This window comes from Penaeus chinensis, chromosome 23 (assembly GCF_019202785.1).
Source record: "Penaeus chinensis breed Huanghai No. 1 chromosome 23, ASM1920278v2, whole genome shotgun sequence".
Lineage (NCBI taxonomy): Eukaryota > Metazoa > Arthropoda > Malacostraca > Decapoda > Penaeidae > Penaeus > Penaeus chinensis.
The window spans coordinates 17,884,403-17,895,968 of record NC_061841.1 but is presented as its reverse complement, the minus strand read 5'-3'; the positions used below and the strand labels follow the sequence as shown (position 1 = coordinate 17,895,968).

At 46.2% G+C, this 11,566-nt stretch overlaps 2 protein-coding genes across 2 annotated transcripts in view; one reads left to right on the top strand and one right to left on the bottom strand.

Annotated features, from left to right (window-relative positions):
* Positions 1-4,260: 4,260 nt before the first annotated feature.
* On the bottom strand, positions 4,261-9,548 carry LOC125037690 (heavy metal-associated isoprenylated plant protein 32-like). The gene is made up of 3 exons (XM_047630882.1): positions 9,521-9,548; positions 4,762-4,899; positions 4,261-4,499 (listed from the first exon to the last, which is right to left on the bottom strand). The coding sequence occupies exons 1-3, from the start codon at positions 9,546-9,548 to the stop codon at positions 4,261-4,263; spliced, it is 405 nt and encodes a 134-aa protein (XP_047486838.1).
* Positions 9,549-10,724: 1,176 nt separating this feature from the next.
* Positions 10,725-11,566, top strand: part of LOC125037688 (basic proline-rich protein-like) — a 51,064-nt gene continuing 50,222 nt past the window's right edge. Inside the window, exon 1 of the mRNA XM_047630881.1 lies at positions 10,725-10,755. Within this exon, the coding sequence (XP_047486837.1) occupies positions 10,725-10,755 (31 nt within the window). The remainder of the gene's footprint in view (positions 10,756-11,566) is intronic.

Here is an 11,566-nt window from a genome sequence, read left to right as displayed (position 1 = left end):
ATCTGTGCAGTTTTGGGAAACTCCGGATACACGGGAAAAATATTATGAAAAGCACGTCAGAAAAGCAATAGTAGCGATACGGATTCCATTCCGAATGGACATTATTGGTGAACATTATTGGGCAATTACAGACGTAAATTGCATGCACGACCGAACACACACCAGCGCATCGAATGAACCAGAAAACAACTGTCGTCTGCAAAAAAAAAAAAGTGCACGCAGTATCAGGAAGAATTGTGAATGAATGACATCGGGTAAAGAAGTGTTAAAATAAGCCATGTAAGCCTTATCTCGTTTTCTAATGGTGTGAAAATCTTGTCTTATAGCTCTTCTATAATGTCATTTCTGGTTATTCCGTATCACTGTAACTTGTAACCATCTATGTAAAGAGAGGCAGCATTGTAACTAAATGGGCTTAGGGTGTTTTGAATTTGAATTTGAATAGGGGCACGCTGAGAGAACCGGCTAAGGGTGAACCGAAATGAATTGCCTGGAAACGAGAGCTTTGTTGGAAGAGCAACATAGAGATGAACTAAAGATAAATGGTTCTAAAATGAAAGCACGGACGATGAACCAGCAGAGGAGAGAAACGAACCGAAGTGAACGGGCTTGGAATAAAGGCACGTAAAAGAGAATAAAAACCCTGTGAGAAACAAAGTGACTTAGAAATGGCGATTCGTAGAGACAACAGGACTGCCTCGAACCTATAAGCTCATGGAACCAGAGAGCGCCAGCATGGAGGAGGAGAACCGTCTATAAAACAGCACAGCGGGAACCAAGCGATATACCAGCACGAGAAACGACAAGAGTAGAATCCCATGGATCGCACAGAGACACCCTCTCGCCGCCAACAAGCCCCTCTAATATGGTGACAGATGGAAGGGGAGAGGAAAATGGAAGAGGGGAGAGAGAGGGGGGGGGGGAGAGGAAGAGAGAGGGAAGGAGAGGAAGAGAGAGGGGAGGGAGGGAAGGTGAGGAAAAGAGAGGGGAGGGAGGGAAGGAGAGGAAGAGAGAGGGAAGAGAGAGGGAAGGAGAGGAAGAGAGAGGAGGAGAGGAGAGAGAGGGAAGGAGAGGAAGAGAGAGGGAAGGAGAGGGAGAGAGAGGGAGAGAGAGGGAGAGAGAGGGAGAGAGAGGGAGAGAGAGGGGAGGGAGGGAAGTAAAGGGAGAGAGAGGGGAGGGAAGGAGGGAAGGAGGGAGGGAGGGAAGGAGATGGAGGAGAGGGAGAGGAAGGTAGGTTGGGAGAAGGAACTGGCTCAAGGTTGCCCCACAGATCAGGTAACTAATTAAGAGGAACGAAGATGAGCACATCGAGTCCTGTTGAGGGCAAGAAGGGGGTTGGGGGGATTGGGATGGAAGGGAGGGGGAAGGGAGGGGGAAAGGAGGGGTATAGAAGGCAGGGAGAAATGGAGGAGGAGGATGGAGGGTGGAATATCGCTGATGAAACCCAGGCGAGGGAAGCGAGGAACACATGAAAGTGCCAACAATAAAGGAGTTAGAGAATAGGAAGACGAAGGAAATACAAGAAGAAACATAAGACAACGTGGCAAATGGAATAAGCTTATCAGCGGCGAAAAAAACAACAACTGAATGGAGGGAATTGATGAAACAAACCTCAACAAAATGCAAAGACAAAGATGATATAAATGGGTACACATACGAAGGGAAAACAAGTCGGTTAAACAATCAATCAAAACGAACAAACGGAAAATAAGTGAACACAACTGAAACGGAGCCGAAATTCGGGAAAGATTCGGGCACAGATAAGATGTTGCTTTAGTCACATCTTGGGTTTGGTCGCTTCCTCTGCCCGCCGTCCCTCCGGCATTCGCGTAGACGGAGAGGAAAGGGGAGGGAAGTGAGGGAAGAATAGCGAGGAAATTACGAAAATTGATGGAAGAAAGCGGCGAAGGATGTAGACTTTACGGCTCCTTATAACGGCAATCGTCGCCAGGAAACAAGGAACAAAAGCGCATATTCGTGTGCACATGCACTCGCGCGCGCACACACACACACACACACACACACACACACACACACACACTCACTCACTCACTCACTCACTCACTCACTCACTCACTCACTCACTCACTCACTCACTCACTCACTCACTCACTCACTCACTCACACACACACACACACACACACACACACACACACACACAAAACAGATCCCCGCACACATTATCACGGCTGCTCTGCGCTCTCTCTACGGGCGTGTAGCTGTCTAGCGTGAGTGAAACCGGGCGTGTAGGCGCGTATGATGGTGGGCGTGAGGGTGCTGTGCCAATGGGTGCAGGCGAGTGGGCGGGGAGGAGGGGGGGAGGTGGGGAATAGGGTGGGGGGTCGGGGGGCGATGCGTGGGTCACAAGTTTGGCATTGCTTGTGTATGTAGCGTGGGGTGAATGGGGAGCGGGGGTTAGTGGGTGGGTGGGGGGTGGGGGTGTTGACATCGTACTCCATTTCGTGCTTGTCTTTTGGCACAGGTGGGGGGGTGCGGGGTGGCTAGTGGTTGGGGGGAGGGAGGGCTGAAGGAGGAAGAGAAAAGGAAAGGGATAAGGAAAAGCAAGAGGAAGAGAGGAGGATAGGGGTAAGGCAAAAAAAAAAAAAAAAAAGACGGAGAGGGTGAGGGCAAAGGAAGGAGGGAGAGAGATATAAAATTGAAAGAAAAGAAGGGATATGGTGAGGGGTGGGGGAGGGGAGGGGAGGGGAGGAGAGAGAGAGACAGCTCGAAGAGGTGAAAGGAAAAGAAAAGAGACGCGGGAGACAGTGAGGGTCGATGCTAAAACAAATGAAGAACGAAAATAAAGGTGGAGCGGAGTTATGGCTATGGAATGCGAGTGGAGTGAGTCACAGGTTTTGCTGCATTTAGCATCATAGGCTGCTGTGTCTGCTGCCATCTTGTGTATCGGCTGTGGAGACAATCGATGCTGTTCTGTTTGATGACTTTGGATGGGTTTATAGATCTTTATGTAAAGTGTGTACGTAGAGTTATATAATGTATAAAAAAAAAAACAAGCGATCAAGTTTAAACAAATGGAGAAAAAACCGTCTTCGAATCGTTTCAAATAAAAACATGTAACGAGTTGATCTGTGTTGCATTGATATTGCTCGTCTGCGTTTCTTGGTATTTTATTTTATTTTATTTTATGGTTTTCTCTCTTTTTGTTTCTCCTTCCACGTCCATCTTCATTTTCGTCTCTTTAATGTCGTACTGCGTTTCGTGCGACCCAACATCTCGAAGTGCATGGCAACAGGTTTTTTTCTTTCTTTCGCTTTGTCTTTTTTTTCCATTATTTTTCCTTTCATTTTTCCTTTTTTTTCTCTTTTTTTATTTTTATTTTAGGTACAAGTTCGTGTGCTTATGAGCTGGAACAAGTCTTACGTGCTAGCTTTGTGTGAAAATTACAATCTGTCATTATCTTTATCAGTAGTTTCATGATTAAATGCGAATAATAATGATAATATCAATAGTACAGTAATCAATATGATGAGTGTTGTTTTGTTATATTGCTACTACTATCGTTATTACTGTTATCTTGACGATCGTAAATGGTAATGATAATGGTAATATTGAAAATGATAAATAGTAAAAATGGTTATAATAGTAACAATCATGATGATAATAGTAACAATGAGAATGATGATTACAATGACAATAGTAATGATGGTGATGGAGTGAGGAAAGTATTTGTTCCAGTGTGGCATTACTTGTATACTCGCGGCCTTAAAAAAAAAAAAAAAAAAAACTTTGTCTTGCGGATGTTAACGATGTCGCTGCTGGATTTTCTTGGTGAAATCTCTCTCTCTTCCGTCTTGTAGGGATTTGCATTTGATTTCTCGAAAATCGGTATAAGAAGCGAAGTTCGATTATGGAGTCGAGCGTAGTCTTTGTTTGTTTGTTTGTTGTTGTTGTTTGCTGCTGTTCCGAAGTTTGTGACGGATGAAACCAGCATTGATGTGCGGTGTAAGTCTTTCTGGAATATACTAGATGCTCTGAGAGAGAGAGGATGTAACTATTTCCCCCCCGCACCTATTTTTTTTATTTTTTTTCTGATGTTTATTGAACGTTCTGGATCTTCCCTGGTAACCTCTCCTGACAGACCCACTTCAGAAGCGCGACTCAAGGGTTGTGTTCCTCTTTTAGGATCGACTTTCTTAGCATTTGTTATTCTGTTTAGTTGAAGGACATTTTTATACCTTGGCGGAATCTTATAACAAGGCCCTGCGGCTTCCTTGCCGTGGTTTGTGTACGATTGCATGTTATCCCTTATCAACCTTTGTAAGGGATGGTAATAGGTCGAGGGCAGTTCCTTGGGCGAGTTGTTTGGAGGAGGAAAATCGTTCCTCGAAGTCGTCCTCGAAGTCGTCCTCGAAGTCGTCCTCGAAGTCGTCCTCGAAGTCGTCCTCGAAGTCGTCCTCGAAGTCGTCCTCGAAGTCGTCCTCGAAGTCGTCCTCGAAGTCGTCCTCGAAGTCGTCCTCGAAGTCAGGGAAATCATTTTCTTGAGTAGGGTGACAGCGAGGTATGGGATGACGTAATTGAAAAGGTCAGGCTCGGTGTTGGTGGTTCTCAGGAGAGTGACGATTTATTTTAGATGAATGTCTGAGGCTCTGCGAGTGCGTGTCCATGCCCGTGTGTTTGAATTTATTTTGCGTTCGTGCTCGCTTAGGCGTATGTTGGTTTTCCATTCACCTGTGTTTAAACCTGTACATGTCGTGTAATAATGCCCGGAGATCGTTGGCATGTTATTGGTTTCCCATTGCCTTCTGCCTCGGCTCGTGTGCCCGCGGCTAAAACGAGTAGGGAGCCGGTCGCGGGGGGAGCGTCCGGCCTTTGGTTATTACCGGCCAACCGCAGTACGCGCCGGGCTGCCAGCTGGCGGAAACGACGTAAATTTTGGGCTGAGAGATGGGAGAATTTGGGGATAAGAAATTGAGCGTAGTCGCGTGCGTGTACATACCGAGATAAGTGTACATGTTTCAGGTGTTATTCTGTTTGAGAATTGTTTTTTTTTGTAAACAAGACAAGGAGGGAAGGGAAAGAAAATGGGAAATGCGTGTGAATAAATAGTTATAGATGAACAAACATAGATACCTTTGCCTGTCTGCCTTTACCTCTTTATTTGTGTATTTGTTGTATGCATTTGTGTGCTTTTATGTATTTATTTATATGTATATAAATATATATATATATATATAATTTTTTTTTCTATGTTTGTTTGGATTTGTATGCACTTGTTTGTATATATGTGTACGTGTATATAATCATATATAGCCAATTTGTATATTTATTATATAATGATACATGGCGATGATGGCACAAAGCTTTGAAGCAGACTTGTGTATTACCCTTTTTGTAAATCCTTTAGTCTGCTGTTTGCATTATGAACGGGGAAGTTTATATTTATGGTGTAATTTTCGTTATACAATAAGCAAGAGATGGAGAGAGTAGGGAGAGAAAGGAAGGAGGATAGGGGAATGGAAGAAAGCAAGGAACGGGGAGAGGGAAGGAGAAAGAAAAAGAGGGGAGGGTAGGGGAGAAAAGGAGAAAGGGAGGCGGGCCCGATGATGGAGAGAGAGAGAGAGAGAGAGAGAGAGAGAGAGAGAGAGAGAGAGAGAGAGAGAGAGAGAGAGAGAGAGAGAGAGAGAGAGAGAGAGAGAGAGAGAGAGAGAAGGGGGATTGGTGTCATTCTACGATTTACGCGATGCTCGTTGATTTCAGTGGCGAATCAGGGTTACGAGGTCAAAGGTCACGCATAGAGCTTCGCGGCGTGACACCTGTTCCGGGTCGGGGGGGGGGGTAGAGGGGAAGGGGAAGGGGAAGGGGAAGGGGAAGGGGAAGGTTTTAGGTTAGGTTAGGGTTTGGCGAAAGGGAGTTGAGAGAAACGGGAGTAAATAAAGAAAGGGGGCCGTGGACAGGGAAAGAGGGAGAGAATGTGGGAGAACGAAAAAGGGAGAGAGAAAAGAAAGAGGGACAGATGGCAAGAAACTTTAATCAACAATGGAAGCGGAGAAAAAAAAAGAAGGATAGGGGAACGATAACAGATGCGCGGATGAGAGGAGGAGGAGAAAGGAGGAGAGAGTCTGCCACCCGCGAATTTCTCAAAGAAAATTCGTTCATCATGTTACAGTTGCGCCGGCGTGATTCACTTGTTTACTTGCAAGCGAGGAGGAAAATGGAGAAGTAAAATCATTCCTATTGCCGCTGTTGTTTTTTTTTTTTTTTTTTTTTTTTTTTTTTTTAAATCGCCAGTATTTGTATTCGCTTTTCAAACAAAATGATACTTCTTTCAAAGTTTTTTTGTTTTTTTTTTTGTTTTCCTTAACTGGGGATTCCGACGCCCTCTCCCACAGACGCGGATTCAAATTCATACGATTTCTTCCCCCTCTCCCCCCCCCATACGCCCTTTATCCACCCCCAACCCCTACGCACACTTACCCCCGCGACCCCCCCACCCCCTCCCCATCCCACCCCTCTTTCCACGGGTAAATTCGTGACGAAAATAAGATTAAGCATTAACCTCCTTACCGTATTCATAGTGTATATATATATAAACAGAGTATGTTTATTGGGCATTGTAAGGCTTGGCTTGTTCTCGGAGCGGGAGGGGGAAGGGAAGGAGAAGGGGGGGGGGATGGCGTGGGGATAGGGAAGGAGAGGGGGGAAGGTGAAGGGGGATATGGGGAAGGAGAGGAGGGAAGGGGAAGGGGGATATGGGGAAGGAGAGGGAAGAGGAGGGTATGGCATGGGGATATGGGGAAGGAGGGGAGAGGAGGGAAGGGGAGGGTATGGCATGGGGATAGGGAAGGGGGATATGGGGAAGGAGAGGAGGGAAAGGGAGGGTATGGCATGGGGATATGGGGAAGGAGGAGAGAGCAGGGAAGGGGAGGGTATGGCATGGGGATAGGGAAGGAGAAGGGAAGGGGGAAGGACATGGGGAAAGGGACACGGGCGTTGGGTTGGGTTGGGTCGAGTTGGGTTTTGTAGGAGTGCGCGCGTGAGGGATTTTTTTTGTCACGGTTTGTTTTGAGCGCGTGGGGGGGGGGGGATGTTTGCTGTGTGGTGGGGGTGTTTCTAACTCGATTATGATTGATTTTTTTCTTGATTCTGTTTGACTGACTTTCTCTCTTTCTCCCACCCTCTCTCCATCCATTCCTCCCTCCCTCCCTCCCACTCTCCTCTCTCCCCGCCATTCATCCCTCCCTCTCCCGTACCTACCCCCCCTCCTCCCTCCCTTCCTCCCCCCTCCTCCCTCCCTTCCTCCCTCCCTCCTCCCTCCCTCCCTTCCTCCCTCCCTCCCTCCCTCCCTCCCTTCCTCCCTCCCTTCCTCCCTCCCTTCCTCCCTCCTCCCTCCCTCCCCTCCTCCCTCACCCGCTCCTCCCCTCCTCCCTCTCCCTCCTCCCTCCTCCCTCCCTCCCCTCCTCTCCCTCCCTCCCCTCCTCCCTCCCGCCTTCCATCTCCTCTCTTTCTACCCATCCCTTTCTCTCTCCGCTTTATCAGTGTGCGATTGTGTTTCTAAATGAAATTCTCCAGACTAACGCTCGCTCGCCGATATTCTCAGCGAAGCGAGTGACGTGTTTCCGTTTTCATCGCATCCGCAGTTTTTATTTCGTTCCCCCCTGTCGTTGTTTCGTTGTTTATTCTTGTTTGTTTGTGTTTGTGCCTTTGTTCGTTTCTTGCTATTATTGTTTAATTTGTTTATCCGTGATTAAGACTTTCGTGTTTCCGATAAGAAGTGTGTGTAATATATATATATATATATATATATATATATATATATATATATATATAATATTATATATATACATGTATGTATATACATATATATACACATATATATACATATACATATACATATACATGTACGTATACATGTATACATATACATATATATATACATATACATATACATATAAATATACATATACATATATCTATGCATATACATCCAATTAGTTTAACTTTTGTCTATTTTTTTCCCCCCATAGGCTGCTTTTACCTTTCTTTTAGTATCCCCTTTTGTTACATGCTTCTCGTTTCTCCATTTTCGTATGGTAATCGGATTTATTTCCCCTTTCCCCCATTCCTCCCTCCTCCTCCTCCTCCTCCTCCTCCTCCTCCTCCTCCTCCTCCTCCTCCTCCTCCTCCTCCTCCTCCACTTATATTCTGTTTCTCTTTCTCTTTGTTTTATTCATCCCCCTCCTCCTCCCATTACTCCTCCTGCTCCGCTTCTCCTCCTCCTTCGCTTCTCCTCCTCCTCCTCCTCCTCCTCCTCCTCCTCCTCCTCCTTCTCCTCCGCCGCCTCCCGCTGAGAGAGATTGAATATATAGATAAGTAAAATTGTGGGCGTGTGCTTGCTTGCGTCCGTGTGCGTGTGCGTGTACGTATGTGTGATGTATTTGTTTATTTTAATGCGATACTCTCGGGATACATATGATTATAAGAACCCGATGTTTTTTTATTTAATTTATTTATGATTTACTTGAGTTATGACTGTGACGCAAGAAATGATTTTGAAAAAAAGAAAACATTTAGATTTTCGTGTTTTTTCTGTTGATTTTTTTTCCTTTTTTTTCTTTTTTTCTTTAATGAAAATGAAAATCAGCTGGAGAAATGGATACGACGCCCCAGGGCTTAGCTCCTGTTTCAGCCCCCCGCCATCTGCCTCTCTTTCCCTCCCCCTTACCCCCCCTCCCCCTTACCCCCCCTCCTTCGCCTCCTTTAATTCCTCCCCATTCATCTTCTCTCTTTCCCTTCCCACTTCTTCTTTGGCTTCTATTTAGTTTTTTTACGCTCTCATTCTTTGTGCTTCTTTACTATTCCCTTTTATCAGGTTCTTTCTCGTTTGTCTCTTCCCCTTCCGCTTCTAGTCTCTTGATTTCCGATTTACGTGTTTCCCTTCATTCCCTTCCCTTCCCGTTCTTCTTTCTAAGTCAGTTGTTTTCTTGAACTTTTTCCCATTCGTCTTTCTCCTCCTGCTTTATTTACCCCCTTTTCTCTACACATTTTCTCCTCCTTTTCATTTCGGTATCTTCTCTCTTTCTTCCTATTTCCATTTCTCCTATTTCGTTCCTCTTATTCTCGTTCACCCTTCTCTCACCCATTTACTTCCTTCCTTCCTTCCTTCTCCCCTTCATTTATTTGCTTCCTTCCTTCCTCTTCATTTTCCTCTTTCCTTCTCTTTATTTTACTTCTCCCCATTCACTTCCTTCCTTCTCCCCATTCACTTCCTTCCTTCTCCCCATTCACTTCCTTCCTTCTCCCCCATTCACTTCCTTCCTTCTCCCCATTCACTTCCTTCCTTCTCCCCATTCACTTCCTTCCTTCTCCCCATTCACTTCCTTCCTTCTCCCCATTCACTTCCTTCCTTCTCCCCATTCACATCCTTCCTTCTCCCCATTCACATCCTTCCTTCTCCCCATTCACTTCCTTCCTTCTCCCCATTCACTTCCTTCCTTCTCCCCATTCACTTCCTCCCCTCTCTTCATTTACCTCTTTCCCTCTCATCCCCTAACGCCTAACCTTCATCTTTACGCCCCGTACCCAGCATGGCACGTGCCCAAAGGTCTTCTTCTTGGCACCCTGGCACCCCCTCTCTCCCCTCCCGTGTCTCCCCCCCCTCTTCCCCTACCATCTACTTCTACTCTATACTTACCTCCCAAGTCCCCTCTCCTAACCCTACCTAAACCCCCTCCCCAGATTACCCCTTACCTTACTTGTACCCCGATACCTACTTCCCTCTCTCCTACCTTTCCTTATACTCTACCTCCTTCCCCATATACCCTCCCCTACCCCATATACTCTCCCCTTCCCCATATACCCTCCTCTACCCCATATATTCTCCCCTACACCATATACTCTCCCCTTCCCCATATATCCTCTCCTTCCCCATATATCCTCTCCTTCCCCATATATCCTCCCCTTCCCCATATATCCTCCCCTTCCCCATATACTCTCCCCTACCCCATATACCCTCCCCTACCCCATACCCACTTCCTTTCCCCATATACTCTCCCCTACCCCATACCCACTTCCTTTCCCCATATACTCTCCCCTACCCCATATACCCTCCCCTACCCCATACCCACTTCCTTTCCCCATATACTCTCCCCTACCCCATACCCACTTCCTTTCCCCATATACTCTCCCCTACCCCATATACTCTCCCCTACCCCATATACTCTCCCCTACCCCATATACTCTCCCCTACCCCATATACTCTCCCCTACCCCATATACTCTCCCCTACCCCATATACTCTCCCCTACCCCATATACTCTCCCCTACCCCATATACTCTCCCCTACCCCATATACTCTCCCCTACCCCATATACTCTCCCCTACCCCATATACTCTCCCCTACCCCATATACTCTCCCCTACCCCATATACTCTCCCCTACCCCATATACTCTCCCCTACCCCATATACTCTCCCCTACCCCATATACTCTCCCCTACCCCATATACTCTCCCCTACCCCATATACTCTCCCCTACCCCATATACCCTCCCCTATCCCATACCCACTTCCTTTCCCCATATACCCTCCCCTACCCCATATATTCTCCCCTACCCCATACCCACTTCCTTTCCCCATATACCCTCTCCCTGCCCATGCCCCCTTCCCTCCCTAGTCCCCTAGTCCCGACCACTACCTTATCCCCCCCCCCCCCCCTGCCGTCTGTCTCGAGAGCTCGCCAGGAAGTGCGAGGTATATTTAGTCCCACGATGACTCTGGTGGAACTGTTTTTAGACCGGGGTTAGTCTGTCTGTCTGTCTGGGTTTGCGTGTTGTGTGTTTTCCATTCTGTCTGTGTGACTGTTCACTGTAAGCGTGTGTGTCTTGGATGGGGGGGGGGGGAGGAGTGGTGGTTTTGTGTTTGTCTGTGTCTGTCTGTCTGGGTTTGTGTGTTTGTGTTTCCAATTCTGTCTGACTCGACTGACTGTTCACTTCTGTGTCGGGGAGCGGCGGGGGGGGGGGGGGTATGTTTGTCTGTGTCTGCTCGCGAGTGGAGAGGGGGGGGGAGGGGGGTGGGCGGAGATTTGCGACGCACGTGTTTTTATTTGGAGTGTTTTTTTCCTCCATTTCTTCTCTGTATATTGGTTTATTGCATGGATGTAGTAAATAGAAAAAAACAACAACAAAACAACACAAGGAGGAAAACGAAAGAGACGTGTATAACCAAATGTGTGTATGTATGTATTTATGTATGTATGTATGTATGTATGTATGGATATGTATGTATATATGTATGGATATGTATGCATATATGTATGGATATGTATGTATATATGTATGGATATGTATGCATATATGTATGGATATGTATGTATGTATGTATGGATATATGTATGTATGTATGGATATATGTATGTATGTATGAATATACATATATGTATGTATATATACATATATACATATATACAAACACATATACATATACAAACATACATGTACATACACATACACACATACACGTACACATATACACACATACACGTACACATATACACACACACACGTACACATATACACACACACACACGTACACATACACACACACACACGTA

Bases quoted from the DNA above. Each gene is read 5' to 3' on its own strand.
- LOC125037690 (XM_047630882.1), bottom strand. From the start codon at position 9,548: ATGCTGGGTACGGGGCGTAAAGATGAAG. The intron at 4,900-9,520 runs GTTAGGCGTTAG...CCCATCTCTCAG, and splicing joins TACGGGGCGTAAAGATGAAG to CCCAAAATTTACGTCGTTTC. The intron at 4,500-4,761 runs GCAATGGGAAAC...ACCCTACTCAAG, and splicing joins CACACGAGCCGAGGCAGAAG to AAAATGATTTCCCTGACTTC.